We start from the raw sequence: 17498 nt of genomic DNA on the forward strand, positions 1-17498 counted from the left end.
CCCCGCCCGCCGGGAATTTGGGGGGTATTCCCGGGAAAGGAGCCGGACCGGCAGGCTCCCTGTGCTCCCCGGGGACTGGGGACGACAGGGCAGAGCTGGGGATAGATGCACGGGCAGAGGGGCAGGCAGATGTGCAGAGGTGCAGGTGGATTTGCAGGCAGATGTGCAGGCAGAAGTACAGGTAGATGTGCAGGCAGAGGTGCGGGCAGAAGAGCAGGTAGAGGTGCAGAGGTGCAGACAGATGTGTGGGCAGATAGGCAAGAAGGGTGCAGGTAGATGTGCAGGCAGATGTGCAGAGGTGCAGGCAGGCGTGAGGGCAAAGGTGCAGGCAGAGGTGAAGGCGTCATCCACGTGTCGCTCTGTGCATTTCATCTCCTGTAACTTCCCACCATTGTTCCAGGCAGGAGGGTCCCAACACAGGAGGGTCCCAAGGCAGGAGGGTTCCAGCAATCCCAATCCCAGCAGCTCCCCCATCCCCTTCTGCTGGCAAAAACCAGCCCCCCCCCCTCAGCCCAACTGCCACCAGATCCAATATTTTAAACTTTTAATATAAAGGTTAAGTTCATTATTCTCGATCCTGAGAAACATTTCGTCCGTTTACGGAGCTGTCGCTGTAAACAAAGCACCACAGGCACCAAGCCCGCACCCGGGGCCGGGTGGCAGGCGAGGAGATGGATGTCCCCACGGCACAGGGACAGGGAGATGGGCCGGCTGTCCCCTTCCCGTGGCATCGGGGAGGACTCAGCCACACGGAACGGGCACCCCGCCACGCCGCTCTCCTTTGGGAGCGAATTCCCCGGGGTGGGAATTGCCCGGCTCCAGGCAGGCTGGGGCTGGACCCGGAGGGGATACACACACACCCCCCCCAGCCCACAGCAAACCCCTGCGCCACCTCCCTCTCCCCTCCGCCCCCAGTGCCCGGCTACTCGTTATTAAAAAAAAATTAAAATACAGATATCCCAAAGGAAGAAATAAACCCCGAAACGCCCCCCACGCCTCTGCCCGCCCCTCCCGCCCCGCGTTGCTCCCTTGACACAAGGTAAACTTAAAGAAGGAGGCACCCGTGGCAGGACCCCTCGGGGACACCCCGGGGTGGGCAGCGCCGCGGGGGCCGTGCCGGGGGGTCCCTCAGAGGGTGCCGTGGCCGCGGGACCCCAGGGCGAACCAGCCCATCTTCTCCTGCGCCAGGTCCAGGTCGCGCAGGCGGATGCCCACCTCCCCCAGCAGGATGTTCTCCCAGAAGCCCTCCTCGCTCAGCACGCTCAGCCGCAGCTCCCGCTGCTCCAGGTCCCCCCGGGGGATCCCGTCGTACACCAGCTGTGGGGCACAGAGGGACAGACCCTCAGCCACGGCCTCCCCCCTGGAACCCCCAGCCCCGGCCCCACCCAACCTACCATCTCGTTGTAGGTGGGGTTGCAGGTTTTTCGGGCCACTTTGGTTTTCCTCTTGGTTGTTTTCTGGGGGTCGGGCAGCAGGTAGGTCTTGACGTAGGGGTCGGGGTCGTTACCGTCCTGCAAGGGGGGCTGTGGGCAGAGCGGGGAGGCCCCGTGAGCGCAGAATGGGGAGGGACCCCCACCCTGCTCCCACCGGGCACCAGGCACCTACCAGCCCCCGGATGTGCATCACCATGATGAAGAGCTTGTTGTTCTTGTAGGAGATGGAGAGTTTCACCTCCCCGCCGACCTTCCCCAGGGAACGAGCCCACGTGGCGTCTGGAGAGGAGGAGAGCAGGGGTGGGGTGGGATGGCAGCCCCCCACCATCACCCCCAGCCATTGCCCCCCTCCATTGCCCACCCTCCTCCCTACCTGCCGGCTTTGGGGTCAGGTTGGTGCCAGCTGCCTTCTCGTCCCGGGGCAGGGGGTGGAAGAAGGTGTAGATGAGGTCACACTGCAGGGGAGGAGGTGACATTAGTGGTGGCTGTGGCGTCCCCCCCATTCAGGGCATGCGACACGCACCAGCGTTCACACGGCACACTCTCCCACCACGCTGCTGTCCCTGGCACTGCCCCCACCTCCCTGCAGCCCCCTGCCCCAGCTGCCCACCTCTGCCACCTCGGGGGCCGCGTGGATCAGGTGCCAGATGTAGCCGTTCAGCTCCTCCTTGCGCCGCTCGGCCACCGCCTCGCCCCGCGAGCGCCCGATGATGAACCTGCTGGGGAAGCTGCAGGGACGGACCCTCAGCCGAGCCCGGGGGGCTGGGGGGAGCCTCGAGGGGCTGGGGGGAGCCCCGGGGGTCTGTGGGGCTGCGGGGGTACCTGGGCAGCAGCGAGGAGGGGAAGAGGAGGCGCAGCTTGTTGTGCAGCTCCTGGAACTCCTCGAAGGTGCGCTGCACGAAGGTCACTTCACCCGGGCTCTCCCGCTGCACCTTCACCACGTAGGTCTGTGGGGAAGCAGGGCTGTGAGGTGGGACCTCGGGGTGCCCCGAGTGCACCCTTTCAGCTGTCCCCAGCTGTCCCCACTCACGTAGCCCTTGCTGGGGTTGAAGACCCTCTCGTGGCGGCACAGGAAGACGTCGCGGATCCGGCCGGACGTCTTGAGGGTGTGTGTGCGGGGGGCGAAGGAGAGCGTGGGACGGGCGTCCGAGCCCGTGAACTTCATCTGCGCCAGGTTGTGGATGAAGAAGTTGAGCTTGGTGGCCACGCTGCCCAGGCTGGACTCGATCAACCTGCCAACGAGGCCACGGTGTGCTCAGCGCGGAGCCGGTGCTGCTGTCCCTCCATCCGCTCCTGTCCCTTCGCCCACCCCTGTCCTCTACCTGGTGAAGTAGGTGGTGGCATCGGCATCAGAGTCCTGTGGCCTCAAGGCATCGTAGACGTATTTGAGGTCCTCCAGGTCAGAGAGCTCGGGGATGCCACAGGACAGCATCTGGGAGGCGAGGCAGGGGTGAGGGCAGGCAGCGGGGGGACCCCTGGGAGAGGGGAAAGCTGCGGCCTCCCCCGGCTCTCACCAGCCCCAGCAGGTTGAGGAAGAGGTGGGTGTGCTTGCGGATCAGGTTGTAGGCCTGGCAGCACAGGTCCACGAAGTCGTGGAAGCGGCTGGAGGGCTTGTCCCCGCCGTTGATGACATAGGCCATGTCTGAGGTGAAGACAAACGGCGCCCGGTCCCTGCGCCGGGGGAGAGGAGGGACAGAAGGTGAGCACGGACAGGGATCCCACACCACCGGGATGAGGAGAGGGGCGGTCACCACCACCAGGACAAGGAGAGGGGGCTTCACCCACCACCAGGATGAGGAGAGGGGGCTTCACCCACCAAACCCCCCCTGGGCAGAGGGAGGCACCCGAGGCTTTTCTCACCTCTTGATGTTGCCGAACATCTGCGCGTGGCCCAGGAACCTGCCGAAGTCGATGTGGAACATGTGGCCCGTGGTCTTGAGCATGATGTTGTCGTTGTGCCTGTCACAGATCCCCAGCACGTAGGTGGCCACGCAGCAGCCGGCGCAGGAGTAGATGAAGTTTTCCACGGCCTGGGAGGGAGGGAAGGAGAAAGCAGGAGTGGAGAAAGCCTGGACGCGATGGGAAGCGAGGGGGTCTCATCCCTGGAGGGGGAGACATAAGCAGGGACGCTGCCAGGCTCTTCCTCACCTTCTCATACTCGTCCTCCTTGGGGTTGTGTTTCTGCAGCCAGTCTGCCAGCGGCCGGTCCTTGAAGGAGCCCGTCACGCCATGCTCCACCTGGATTTTGCGCAGGGTCTCGGCGTTGGGGATCATCTCCACCATGCCTGGCAGCCGGGACACAGGGTGAGACCCTTCCAACCCACCCGGGGGGCACCAAGACCCCAACCCCACTCTGCCACCGACCCAGGCACCCCCAAACCATCACCACTGAGTGGCAGCCTGCAAAGCCACGCTCCTACATGGGCTGGTGGAGTTAGACCAAAGGTGGATCACAGGGCCTCCTGTGCCATCACCAGCCCCACGTGCCCCCCTGGGATGCCCTGACCCCAGCTCACCTCGCCCACGGCCCGTGGAGAAGCAGCGGAAGATGACCATGCGCATGTCCAGCCCCTCCTGCACCCAGATCTTGTTCATGATCCGGATCATCTGCAGCGTCAGCATGTCCTGCCGCAGGTCATCGCCACACTGCCAGCAGGGGAGAGCCACCAAGGACAGGGGGAGAGACATCAGAGACAGGGGAGAGCCACCAGAGACAGGGAGAGAGACATTGGAGCCATGGGAGAGCCACCAGAGACAGGGGGAGAGCCATCAGGAACAGGGGAGAGACATCAGAGCCATGGGAGAGACATCAGAGGCAGGGGGGAGACATCAGAGGCAGGGGAGAGACATCAGGAACAGGGGAGAGCCATCAGAGCCATGGGAGAGACATCAGAGCCATGGGAGAGACATCAGAGGCAGGGGAGAGACATCAGAGGCAGGGGAAGGGACATCAGAGGCAGGGGGCAGTGGGGGCTGAAGGTCAGGGGATTGGGATGGTCATGCCAGGGGTCTGGGCATGGCCAAAGATGCCAGGTGCCAGGCTCACCTTGAAGATGACTCGGATGTTTTCCCCCAGGGGATCCACGTTCTGGAAGGAGAGCTTGAGCGGGACGGCGTTGGAGTTGAAGTAGGAGCAGTCCTGCCACGGGAGGAAGGCACAGCCCGTCAGGGCGAGCTGGGAGCGGGCACAGGAGACCCCCCCAGTGCCCCCCAGGTCTGGCACTCACCCGGGGCACGATGCCCTTCACCAGCAGGCTGGGGCTGAGCGGCAGCCGGCACGAGCCGTGAGCCTTGAAGAACTGCTTCACGTCCTCCAGCCCCTCGCGGAGGATGCCCTGTGGGGTGGGCACGGGGCGGGGGTGGGCATGGCATGGGGTGAGATAAGGATGGGCGTGGGATGGGGGGGGTAAGGGGCAGGGTGAGCATGGAATTGAGTGAGCACGGGGTGGGCATGGGACAGGGTGAGCGTGGGATAGGGTGGGCATGGGATGGGATGGGATGGGCATGGGATTGAGTGGGTATGGGATGGGGTGGGCATAGGATGGGATGGACACGGAACATAATGGACGTAAGACAGGTTGGGCATGGGATAGGATGGGCATGGAAGATGGGTGGGCATGAGATTGAGGGGGCATGGGATGGGGTGGGCGTGGGATGGGTGGGTAAGGGATGGGGTGGGCGTGGGATGGGTGGGTATGGGATGGGGGGCTCATACCCAGCCCGGCACCCCCTCCCAGCAGCCCAGCACCCACCTGGCGAGCAGAGGGGGCGGCGTCCCGGACCTGCTGTGCCAGCCTGGCCAGCGTGCTGACCAGCAGGCACTGGCGGTCAAACTCCTCCCTCAGCCCCTTCCCGCAGCAGCACAGCAGGGCCGCCAGCAGGTACTGGTACCGGATGCTGAACTGGGAGTCCTTGAGCCCGTCCTTCAGCAGCCTGCTCGGGGCAGGGGCACGGCAGGTCAGGTGAGGCCCAGGGGACCCCCACCCCGCCACCCCCAGAGCCCCCCCAAACCCACCAGAAGAAGTAGTGGGTGATCTTGAGGTCGCAGATGGCTCTCTTCATGAGGAAGCGCACCAGGGGGCTGTCCAGGTAGCACTCGTACTTCAGGGCCTGGGGAGGGCACAGCGTTGGGGCACGGTGGGACCAGCGGGCACCCTGTGAAACGTCCCGGTGCCACCACACACCTGGACCAGCTGGGGCAGGTAGTCCAGCAGCTCCGTGTCGGAGATGGAGTCGATCCACTGCACAGCCGTCCTCCTCACCTCCTGGTCTGGGAACCTGCACCCAGGACAGGAGTCACGGGGACAGCACCCTCAGCACCCCCCACGCAGGGTGGGTGGCAGTGCCACAGGGTGTACCCCCCCACCCACGGCCCAGGGGTGGCTTACGTGGCGTGCAGGAGCCCCAGGGCATCCTGGTGGCTCATGGAGGTCCACTGGCCGAGCAGGGCATAGATGTCGGGCAGGCAGGCCCAGTCCCAGCTGGGGGCACTGGCCAGCAGCATGGGCAGGGCCCCGGGCTCGGCGTGGCAGTGGCACCGCTTCTCCCAGAGCCGCTGCCGGTCCGCGTCCGTCAGCCTGGGGGAGAGGGGGAGGCATGGCACAGGGGGCACGGGGCTGGGGAGGGTCATCCCTGTGCCCCCAAAACACAGGGATGGGATGGGCCTGGCCGTGGAGGGAGCTGGCATCCCTCTGTCCCTGCCACGGATGGACTGGATGGGGCTGGCAGACTGGGGAGGTGTCATCCCTCTGCCCCCCCCCCGAGCACGGTGTGTGGGATAAACCCCTCTGAACCCTCCCTGCATCCCCACCACGGCTCTACCTGAGGGAAGGAGGGGCTGATGGACAGCAGGACTGTCCCCCAAGGCACAGCCAGGACCCCCAGGCACAGGGGGTCCCCCTGGCCAGAGACCCCTGCCCACCCCACAGGTTTCTGCTCAGCGGATCCCAGCACAGCTGCCGACACCTGATCCCCCATTTACGGACCCTTGGCTGTGCCAGGCTGGACGAGGGGCTGGGCAGCTGTCCCTGCTGAGGGGACATGGCCAGAGAGGGGCAGCTGGGGGGGGCAGAGCTCAGGAGGACCGATGACAGCTCCAAAAAACACCAGCTCCAGTCTCATCCCTGCCAGGGGCAGGGGCAGACCCTCAGACACCCCTTGTGCGTGCTGCGAGTCTGTCAGCAGTGCCCCCCCTCCCCAGCAGGGTGATGCCACCCCCATTTATTCACCAGTAGAGCGATTTCTTCTGCATGGCCTCCCGCAGCTGGCGCTGCTCCTCCTCCCCCAGGCTGCCAAACTCGTAGCGGGGGCTGAACTCGGCTGCAGGAGGGCTGGTGAACTTCACCTCGAAGGCCGAGGTGGGGAAGTCGATCTGGGGCAGAGGCAGAGGGTGAGGGGATCCACACGTGGAGCTCGGGGCAGGAGGGTGTCCCACGGAACCCCCCGTGCCAGGACGTACCTGCAGGATGACACTGTCGGGCTGGTGGAAGTTGGGGGCACTCGACCTGGCTCGGGAGTTGTCCTGGGTCGCCGGCCACAAGCCCAGGAGTTTCCTGCCACAGGTCAGGACCCTGGAGGAGGAGGAGGAGGGGTGAGAGCCTGGCAGTGGGGGCAACTCTGCCAGGGCATGAGGGTGGCACCGCTGCAGTGGTGCTGTCCCCACACTGGGGACCCCACGGCACTGGGGACCCTCCCGTGCCCCCCCGGGGATGCCAGCACGGCCCCTTGGTGGTGGTGGGACACCCCACGTACTGCCTGAAGTTGAAGAGGGGGGTGGTCACCCAGCCCAGGGCCTCGGGGACCCGCCGCTGCTTGTTGGTGTCGGAGGAGCTGCCTGGGGGTGGGACGGGCACAGCGAAGAGCGTGACACTGAGCAGCGTCTCCCGTGGGAGATGGTTCACCTGGACTGGGAAGCAGATCCTGCAAGAGAACGATCAGAGAGAGGCTCAGCCATGCCAGGGACGGGCACTCCCCGCACCCCATGGCTCCAGCCCCCCCCCCTTGGGATGCCAAACGTGCCCCGGGACAGCCCAGCCCTACTGACGCCTTTACTGCTGGCACGGGGGTGCTCCGTGTCCCCAGTGTGGGATGGAGGTCCCCTGCCATGGGTAGACACCCTGCAGGGAGCAGTTGGGTTTGGGGAGAGCCAGCTGGTCCTGTCCCTGTCCCGGGAAGGTGACCGCAGGACAGGGGGGCCTCCACTGACCCCCCCCACTGCTCACTGACCTTGTCCCACGGCCTGGGGGGGCCGTGTGGGACCCCAGGGCTGAGATTCCTCTCCGATTCCTCTCCTCCTCCTCCCAGGGAGCCCAGGGTGGCAGCTACATCCCGGGGGAAGGGGGTTGCTCGCGGCCGTCCCGCCGGGCGCCTGTCCTTGGGGGCACCGGCACCTTCTAAAATTATCCCGTCCCATCCCCACCTCCCCGCACACTGCGAATGCCAGGCGTGGCGAGGGCCTGGCACGGCCTCCCTGCCTGCTCCCGGGGCTATTTTTGGAGCAGATCCCCTTTCCCGGGTGCAACAGGCAGGTCCGGAAGGGCAGAGCTGGCGCTGGGGCCACTGCTATTCCAGGGGATGACACAAGAGCTTCCAACACCCAAAAACCAGCAGAGAGGAGCTGCTGGAGCAGGGGAGGAGGAGGAGGAGGAGGAGGAGGAAGGCAGTGTGGCTGGGAATGGCACCGGGACCCCCGTGCCCACCCTGTGGTTGGGGCACTGCCTTACTGCTGGTCCCAAATGATGAGGTGGAAGAGGTATTTGTAGACGTGGGCCTTCCTGGTGAGCAGGGGGCTGCACAGCTCCTTCCCGCCGTGGCTGAGGGAGCAGGAGAGGTAGAAATCTTCGTAGCTGCGAGGGCAGAGAGGGGGCCATGAGCTGGGGGGGGGCAGAGGAGCTGGTACCCAGGGGGCTGCCCCGCCACGGGGCAAACGGGAGGATGGAGGTGCTGAACCCAACGCCTTCCCCAGGCCCGGGAAAGGGAGGGGGCAGAGCTGGGAGCCCCCCCCTGTCCCCAGCACCATATGCCACCGCACATCCCGTCCCCCGGGGGGGCGGCGGGGGGGCCCTGCCATGTGGCAGGTGCCGAGCGACAATCCGGGCAGGGCGCCGGGGGTCAGGGGCTGCCGGCATTTCCCAGGCTGCCGCCTTTGTTCGGAGCCAGCCACCAAGGGGAATACATTAAGGGCAGCACAAAGGCGAGGGGTCCCCGGCGGGGCGGCTGCTGCCGGCGCCGCTGCCTCGCCCACCCCGCGCCCCCCATCACATCCCCCCCCCGGCCCCCCGCGCCGGGCACGGGCACCGAGGCACCGAACAAAGGGCCCGTGGGGCGTGGGGCCGCTCCGTGGGGCCATCTGTCACCTCCCCCGGGGGCGGTGTGGGACCGGAGGGATGCGGCAGGATCCGTGGGGTTGGGATGGGGAGAGCACAGATCCTCCCCCCGGCACCCCCGGGCTCGAGGTGGGATTTGGGGGTGTCCTGTGCAGGGTACAGGAATTGGACTCCACAATCCCTGTGGCTCCATCCCAGCTCAGGATATTCTAAATTCTCCGAGTCTATAATCCTACCCTGGAATCCCAGTCCAGGAGGATCGGGGTGGGTTAGCCCTTGCTCCTGGGATCTTTGGGGATGGGATGGGATGGGAGAGCACAGCAGAGCCATCCCACCCAGAGCTCAGCTGAGCATCCCTCCCTGCCCATCAGCACCAGCATCCCCAGGCTCAGGGTGGGATTTTGGGGTGCCCTGAGTCAGGCTCAGTGATCCTTGTGGGATCCCACTCAGGATATTCCATTTCCCTTTCTCTGACACACCCCCAGAGCCCCATAACAAGTCCTTCCCACTCGGGATATTCTAACATTCTCTATTCCCGTCCTGGAATCCCAATCCAGGAGGCTCGGGCTGGGTTAGCCCTTATTCCCTCTGTGCCTGTGAACATCTGGCTCCTCCAGGGGAGGGCCAGCCCTGCCCAGGTGTGTTGGAGCCGCCCTTACCTGGCAGCCCAGGTGATGGGGATGCGGTGGGTGGCATAGACAGTGAAGGACAGGGGGCAGGAGAGGAGCTGAGCCTCCTGTGCCACGCCCAGCTCCCGGCTCCCGTGCACGGCCGGCTGGAAGTCGGCGTTGAAGGTGCTGCAGTAGAGCTCCACCATGTCCAGGATGGCGGCTGTCAGGCTCTCCACGATCCGCTCTGAGGGAACAGGGACAGGGATGAGCCCCCCGTGGACCCCACTGCCTCCCGGGACATCCCTCGGGGCCGGGCGTGGGATGCTGGAGGGACCCCAGGGAGGAGGAGAAGAACAGAAATACCTCGATTTTCCCTCTTGGCCAGGACATTTGGATCCTGTTGAGGAAAAAAAGAGAAACCACAGGAGCCCCCTGAGCGCCAGCCCCGCGCTGCCGGGGGAGCCGAGGCGGCCTTTACGTAACCAGCCCTGGCTGCCAGAGCCAGGCAGCTGCCTGCTCCCAGATAATTCGGGAATTTTCCACGTGGTGCAGCGGGAGGAAGCGGGGGGAAAGCAGCCAGATGTGACAACGTGCTTCCCCTCTGCAGCCCCTGGCTGAGCCACCCCCTTTCCCCCCCACTCACCTTCTGGATTTTGGGCTGCATGCGGGAGGGGCAGGGGGGCATCTGGTTGAGGGCTGCCGTGATCTCCTGGGACTCCACGGCTGCCAGGGCGTTGCAGATGGCCATGACAGACTGGATCACCCGCTCTGCCTTCAGGGGGAAGTCTCCCTGGAGGGCAGAGAGGGGCTGATGTGGGACCCCTGGGCAGCTGAGGGGGCAGGGGCTGCTCCCTGGCACACACCCGGCACTGGGGGATGCATCAGTCTGTGCCTCAGTTTCCTCTATTTTCCCCTGTCAGGGGAGGGTCAGGTTGGATCTCAGGGAAAGGTTCTTCCCCCAGAGGCTAGTTGGGCACTGAACAGGCTCCCCAGGGCAGTGGGCACGGCCCCAAGGCTGCCAGAGCTCCAGGAGGGTTTGGACAACGCTCTCAGGGACAGGGTGGGGTTTTGGGGTGTCCTGTGCGGGGTCAGGAGTTGGACTGGCTGATTCTTGTGGGCTCCTTCCAGCCCAGGGTACTCCATGATTCCATGATGATTCTATGATTCGCAGCCACTCCCTTCCTCTGACACCCCCTTCGAGCCCCACAACGAACAGGGGAAAGAACCCACAGCAAACCAGGCAAGGGAGCCCCCCAAACCCCCCCTCCAGCCCTGCTGCTCACCTCGGCCGCCAGGAAAGCATCCACCTCGTTGTGGAAGGTGTCGAAGAGGAGACTCAGGGCCTGCCTGGGGGACAGGGAGCAGAGCTCAGCCCCGGCCAGGCGGGCCCCTGGAGTGGGGGGCCGGTCCCGCTGCACCCCCCTACCTGCTGATGGTCTGTTTGATGGGCCTCTCCTGCAGGTGGATGTAGTGGTTGAGGGTGGAGGGGCTCTGGTCGTCGCTGGCCTGGGGATGGAGAGATGCTGAGCGGGGCTGTCCCCACCACGGGGGGATGGCACAGGCACCCCCCGATGCCCCCCCTGCCCCCGGCACCCACCGTGCGGGCCAGGTCGCTGCGCACCCCCTTCCTCCTCATCAGCTGCAGCCGGATGTCCGTGTCAAACTTCCTGCAGTGCTGGATGTGCTCGTGGCTGCCCAGGGCGTGTTTGCTGCGGGGACACCTCACACTCATCCCATGCCGTGCCCCAAAATCCCACCCGGGCCGCCCCATCCCGATATCCCACGGCCAGGCAGCCTCGGCTGGGGCTCAGGGCGGCCTCCTGGCCTGCAAACGGACCTTTGTGGCACCAGGAAACCCGGAGAATGAGCCATTGTTTTCCCTCCTTCCCCCGCGCCCTGCACAGAGCCGTGCCCGGCCCTGCCGGCGCGACAGGAGCGGAGCAGCCCATCGTGCCAGGACGTGCCCGGCGGTGCGTGGGAAGCAGAGCACGGATCCGAGGAGCTGGAGGATGCTCTGGCTGGCAGCAGGGCTGGGGTGAGCCCCGGAGCAGGGAGTGACAGCCTGATCCCACTGTGCCCACCGGCATGGGAAGCCCCCCTGGAGTGGGACCCACTCCGCCATCCAGACCCGCTTCCTCTGCTGGCTCCGGGGAGAAGGAGCCAGTTCAGCCCTGGCTCAGTCCCAGGGGAAGCCAGTGACAGCAGCTCAGCCTGGTTTGCAGAGCTCAAGGGCCCGGCTGGCTCTGCAGGGGGGGTTTGGCACTTCCAGCATCTCCTCTGCCATGGGAAGATGTGGGAAGAAAAGACCTGTGACAAAGGGGCTTTATGTCCCGGGGCTTTCCCAGAGACCCTTTGAGGGCCCCGGGAGATACGTGGAAATGTTCACTGGGGACTGCCTTGCTCCGTGCCTGGGATGTTCCCTGTTCCCTGCCAAAAAAGCAGGAGCTTCGTCCCTTTGGGAAATGCCATCCTGGATGGGTGGATCCACCCTGCAGCTGGGTGATCCCTGGCAGCCCGGAGTCTCCTACAGCAGGTTCGGAGATGCTGCTGTACCTACACACCTGTACACATCTGTACACACCTGTACACACCTGTACACACCTGTACACACCTGCACTGGGCTGTTTGGAAACCCACAGGCTCAGCACTGACAGGAACAGCCCCTTTGGGTGGCCCTGGAGCCCCTTTGGGTGGCAGGAGCGGAGCTGGGCTCTGCCCCGGTGCCGTGCAGCCTCTCCCGGTCCCAGCAATTCCCAGCCGTCCCTTTAGGGCCCAAACCAGCAGCTCCTGGAGGCCATGGCAGAGCTCCCACCGAATTCCCGGGGCAGGGCCAGGCCCGGGGCAGCTCTCCAGCAGCAGGAGCTGGCTCCTGCCCGGAGCTGTGGCTGCCGCATGTCCCTCTGCAGGGAGCTCTCCCAAGCCTCCAGACCCCCAAACTCACGTGGAAACTCAGAATTCCTCCAGGAAATGCAGTGAGGCAGGGCAGGAGGGATCCCCATCACCCACCCCTGGCTCTGCCCAGCGCAGCCCTGATGCTCCTGCGCCCCTGACATCCCTGTCCCACCTCCTCCTGGAATTTAACCAGCGGGCTGGGAGAAGCTGGGCTCCGCTCAGTGACACGGCTCGTTATTAATACTCCTCCAAAGAGCTTTTTTGGCAGCTCCCTGCTCTCCAGCCCGTTTTCCAGGCGCGTGGGGGAGCGTGACGGACACCCTGCCACCGGGAAAGATGCTCCCAACACGCTGCTTTTGGCAGGAGCACCGACACAGCTCCAGAGGCAGCAAACAGAGCGGAGAGGCTCCCGCTGTGCACGCCGGGATCAGCCCTGGAAGTCCAGCACACCCTGCCAAGGCCATGCTCGGGTCCTGGAGCGCCTGGGCTGGGTTTTGTTGGGTTTGTGCCCCCTCCCTGGCCACTCACTTGTGCAGGAACTCCTCGAGGCCGCAGATCTTGAGCAGGAAGTCCTCGACATCCACGGCGTGCAGCTCGTCGTGGGTGTAGCACAGCGCCTGGTAGATGAGCAGGTCCACGGTGGAGGAGCCTGCGGGGAGGAAGAGCAGCTCCATGAGCCCTTGGAGGGTGGGAATGGTGGGTTTCCCCCCCAGCCCTCACCGGGGGGGTCACAAAAGGGGTTCCCAAGAGGCGTGGGGCACTCACAGTCGCAGGTGAAGGTGAGGGGCTCCCGCAGGCTGTCACACACCACTGTCACCTTCAGGCTCACGCCGTGGCCCAGCTGCTCCGGGCTGAGGTTCACAGCGTTCCACACCAGCCCCGTGAGGGAATAGTCCTCGGTGCTGGAGCTGGAGCGCAGCCTGTGGAGGCAGGGACGGGTCAGGGACGCTGCCTGGATTTGGGGGTTGCCCCAACCCCTTAAAAACGCCTGATTGGGGCATTTTGCAGTGGGAAGCTCCTGCCCTGGCTGGGTACTCACACATCCAGCATGTGGCAGAAAGCAGCCACCTCCTCGTCCCGCTCCTCGGACACCTCGAAGAGCTCGTAGCCGTTGGTGAAGGAGTGAGGCCGGGGGGCAACCTACGGGGCAGAGCATGAGCCCATCAGCTGGGTACCACCTCCCTGGGGCTCCAGCCCACCAGGATGGGGCTCACTGCATCCCCCCAGGCACTGCCCCCCTGGGGTCACTGTGGTGGGGGCAAAGTGGCTCTGGCAGCAGCACAGGGGGACGTGGGCTGGCACGAGGGGGGGCTGTGGCTGGTGGGCACCGGCCCCAGGATGTGTCACTGGCACCTTTCCCATGGCTGGGAGAAGGGAGACCCCACCACCCACCCAAAAACTGCCCACTTCCAGACCTGAGGATGGGCAGGGACTGTCCCCAGGACATGGGGGTGCTGCAGGGGACCCCTGCCCATGACCTGCCCACTGCTCTCCCACCACAGTGCCGGGGCAGGTGGCACTGCTGTGCCAGGCCCCCCCCGGCGTGGGGGTCCCGGGGGCTCCATCGCTCTCTGGCAGCGAACAAAGGCCCCTCTGTCAGAGCAATTAACCCAGGCAGCAGCTCCCGGGAGGCACGGGGAGGTGGGGAGCGCTGCAGCCACTAAAGGCAATTTTAATGCTCTTTTATAATTAGGTTCTGGCACTTAGAAAGCCAGGAGTGACTTCGGGAGCCCCTGCTGTGCCCCTCGCCCCGCGGGGAGGGGGGATCCCTGAGGAAGGTGACTTTTGCTGTCATTTGTCTCCTCCTCTTGCGGGAGGCAGGATGAGCTGTGCCACAGCCGGGGCTCTGCCCCTGCCACGGGCATCCCAGCAGGGACAAGGGATGTGGCAGCCCCGAGGGTGGCAGTGCCAGCATTCCCTGACGCCTCTGGGAGCAGCGGGAAGTTATCCCACTCACCGCTCAGGGAAGAAGGGAGCTGGGACTGGAAAGGATGTTGTGAGCCAACAGGAGGCTCTCAGGAGGAGACTCTCATCTCTTTCCAAAGGATCTGGTGATGTTTCATGAGCTGGCAGGACATGGGCCCATTGCAAACCACCTACAGGCTCCAGAGAGCTTGGCACCAGCATCCCTGGAGCAGCTCCAACCATGGGACTGGGCACTCCCAGTGCCCTCCAGTGGGCACTGGGCTTTGGCTGCAGGGTCTGGGATCCAGCAGTGTCTGGGCACGAGGGTGAGGAGAGGAGGCAGCACATGGAACACCCCACCCACTCGGTGGCAGCGGGATGATGTCCGGGTGGGATCTGCCCTGCTTGGCTCCCAGACCCAGTTCTCCCACCTCAGAGGGTTTTGGCCGTGGCTGCATGATCTCACACCCCTGGAAAAAGCCTGACTGATCCCTGGGGATGATGTCTCTCCATACAGATCCCTCTGCCCATGACACAAACCCACCTGCAGCAAAGGGCACGCAGCAAACCCACAGCTCACAGCCCAGCGCTGGGTTCCCAGCTCCCAGCTCCATCCCAGCCCCATGCCAAGCAGGGAGAGAGGAGCCTCTCACCGGATCGACGGAGATCCTGCGGTTCTTGCCGGGCGCCAGGTTCTTCCTGCTGCCGTACGTCCGCGGGGGCACCTGGGGGGGCATGGTCTTGCTCCGAGCCACCGGCTTCCCGCTCGACTCCTTCTCCAAGATGCTCCTGCCCTCCTTCCAGCCCCGGGAAGCTTCCCTCAGCGCCCCGGACTCGTAGGTGGACTTGAGGTTGAGGCAGGTGATGGCGTCGATGCCGCCGTAGCCGCCGAGGCCGAAGGGATCCTCCTCGGAGATGCGGCGGCCGAGCAGCTTGTCCTGCGCCCGCTCCTGGGCCGCCGAGAACATGTTGATGTCCCTGGGCTGGGGGCCTTTGGAGGGCGGCGGGGACCCCTTCCCCAGGCGCTGGCCACCCTCGGGGGAGCCCCAGAGCGGGTGCCGAGGGGGCAGCGGGGGCGGCGAGAGCTTCTTGGGGGAGCCGCCGCCGCCGCCGTCGTGGGGCGAGGTGCCGTTGAGGGGCTCCCCGAGGAAATCCCCCCCGGAGCCCTCGAAGATGTAGAGGTAGTCCCCGCTCAGGGGGCCCTTCAGCCAGGGCTGGGGGTCCGGGGGGCGCGGGGGGCTGGGGCCGGGGGGCACGGGGGGGCCCTGGGGCTCGGCGGGGCCGTTGGAGCTGAGCGCGGGGTCGGAGCCGGACAGGCCCCGCGCCGCCTTGATCCCGGAGCAGCCGTTCCTGTCGGCGGGGTCGTCCCAGGAGATGAGGGGCCGCTCCCCCCGCTGCTTGGCCCGGCTCTCCTCCTTGTCCTGCCGCAGCCGGGACAGGGCGTCGTATTCCATCTGCAGGGCCTCGGCCAGCGCCAGCTCCTTGCGGCTGATGCCCAGGGACTGCCAGCGCTCGCCATGGCCGCGCCGCGCAGACATCGCTCCCGGGAACCCGCGCCGCTTCCTGCCGGGATGGCGGGTCAGGAGAAGGCCATGCTGCTGCTCTGCTGGCTACCTGCGGGCAGGGCAGGGTGAGGGTGCTGAGGGTGGGCTGAGGAAGGGGCTGCAAGAAGGATGGAGAGGGACTTGGGACACGTGGAGTGATAGGACAAGGGGGAACGGCCTTAAACTGAAGGAGGATGGGTTTATATGGGATATTGGGAAGAAATCCTTCCCTGGGAGAGTGGTGAGGACCTGGCACAGGTTGCCCAGAGGAGCTGTGGCTGCCCCATCCCTGGAAGTGTCCAAGGCCAGGTTGGACAGAGCTGGGAGTAACCTGGGCTGGTGGAAGGTGTCCCTGCCCATGGAAGGAAGTGGAACTGGGTGAGTTGAACATCCCTTCCCACCCAAACCATTCCGTGATTCTCTGACCCTCTGATAAGGAAGGCCAGGCTGGCAGCTGGTGGCACAGCCCTTCCTCTCTGCCATGGAAAGAAGGAAACATGCAGGGGCTCAGCAAAGCCACAGGGTAAAAATAAAGATTTTGCTGCTTCCTTAAGACCTGATGGCCACCAGCCAGGCAGGGCAGGCAGGGCAGGCAGGGCAGTCAAGGCTGTCTGGCCCCGCAGCAGCTGTTGGGGCTATTGCTGGAACCCAACGTATTTCCCCGAGGACAAAATAAGCCCCAGGTTGGGGAGGGCCCAGGGCTGGGGCTGCAGCTGGGGCTGAGTCACTCTGAAACCCCTGGGGAGCTGCCCTGGCATGGGCTGGGCAGTTGTGCCCACAATTCTGTGGCATCCCCAAGGAAGGGCTCTGAGCACCCTGCTCAGCTCAGCACCGTTATTGCACCACCTGATGAAAAGTCAGCCCTCGCCAGCAAAACGAGGGAATTCTGAGAGAGCATGGAAAAGATGAGCAGAGTAGGGAAGGTCTGAGGGTGGGTGACAGCATCCTGCCTCCAAACCCTGTTTCGGGAGAGGCCCAGGACAGCCTGGAGCTCCCACTGCTCCCTGGATCCTGCTGCTGTTCCCCAGCACCCACCAACCTGGGCACTGATGGACACCCAGGCAGCACACTGAGCTCTAATAACCCCCTTGAATGGATCCCCCCGAGCCTCCCCCCAGTCCTCAAAATCCAGCTGCTCCACAGCACTCAGCTGTGCAGGGGAGAGCAGGAATGGCTGGACTGGGACCTGCTCCCTGGCTCCCGACCCGGCGCCTGCAGAGGGTGGTGATTGCAGCTCGTGCTCCCCAGGGAAGGATGTGACACCTCCTCTTCCCTTCCTAGCAAAATAAATAACTAAATGGATGTTAAACAGAAGAGTGGAGCGAGCCCAGAGCCTCAGGGGATGGCCAGGACCTCAAATCCCTGGAGCTGAGAGGCAGTGGAGTGTTTTGGGGCTCTGGCCAGGGCTGGCTCGTGAGCCTCGGGACACAGGGAGGACACGGGACTCCTGCTGTCACCCTGGGCTCTCCTCTGCACCACACTGGGCTCTGGTTGATGCTCCAGTTCAGGTTAAAAGGATGCAACTGCCCCTTCCCAGTGTTTTTGCTGTGGATGGCACCGCCGAGGGCTTTGGGCATCGCTGAGCTGGCTGTGCCCACAGCTGGGGGGGGAGCAGGAAAACCCTTAACCACAAAATGCAGGAGCAAGGAGAAGGTTGGCAGACCCTGCTCTGGTCCCAGGGATGGAGGAGCCCATCTGGCCCCACGTGTGCCCCCCACATCCCACCCCAAGCACGGGGCAACCACATCCAGCCCGGGCTGTGCCAGTGACCACCCTCCTCCAGCCCAG

General features: G+C 65.0%; 1 protein-coding gene across 1 annotated transcript; it reads right to left on the bottom strand.

Moving 5' to 3' along the window:
- Positions 1-528: 528 nt before the first annotated feature.
- Positions 529-15704, bottom strand: PIK3C2B (phosphatidylinositol-4-phosphate 3-kinase catalytic subunit type 2 beta). Its single transcript, XM_032710436.1, has 32 exons — positions 14820-15704; positions 13301-13401; positions 13027-13181; positions 12790-12910; positions 10967-11078; positions 10796-10875; positions 10653-10716; positions 10013-10159; positions 9733-9766; positions 9418-9613; positions 8156-8278; positions 7185-7352; positions 6892-7003; positions 6662-6804; positions 5822-6010; positions 5618-5711; positions 5449-5543; positions 5186-5366; positions 4661-4768; positions 4480-4572; positions 3950-4079; positions 3582-3718; positions 3294-3463; positions 2948-3104; positions 2756-2865; positions 2464-2665; positions 2256-2380; positions 2044-2161; positions 1807-1888; positions 1606-1712; positions 1395-1523; positions 529-1317 (listed from the first exon to the last, which is right to left on the bottom strand). The coding sequence occupies exons 1-32, from the start codon at positions 15702-15704 to the stop codon at positions 1129-1131; spliced, it is 4857 nt and encodes a 1618-aa protein (XP_032566327.1). The 3' UTR covers positions 529-1128.
- Between the last annotated feature and the right edge of the window lie 1794 nt (positions 15705-17498).

This window comes from Chiroxiphia lanceolata, chromosome 25, assembly GCF_009829145.1.
Source record: "Chiroxiphia lanceolata isolate bChiLan1 chromosome 25, bChiLan1.pri, whole genome shotgun sequence".
Taxonomy (NCBI): Eukaryota; Metazoa; Chordata; class Aves; order Passeriformes; family Pipridae; genus Chiroxiphia; species Chiroxiphia lanceolata.

Coding starts and splice junctions, on each gene's coding strand:
- PIK3C2B (XM_032710436.1), bottom strand. CDS start 15,704: ATGTCTGCGCGGCGCGGCCATGGCGAGCGCTGGCAGTCCCTGGGCATC. Junction 10,717..10,795: donor ATCAAACAGACCATCAGCAG/GTAGGGGGGTGC, acceptor CCTGTCCCCCAG/GCAGGCCCTGAGTCTCCTCT. Junction 7,004..7,184: donor CCCCTCTTCAACTTCAGGCA/GTACGTGGGGTG, acceptor CTCCTCCTCCAG/GGTCCTGACCTGTGGCAGGA.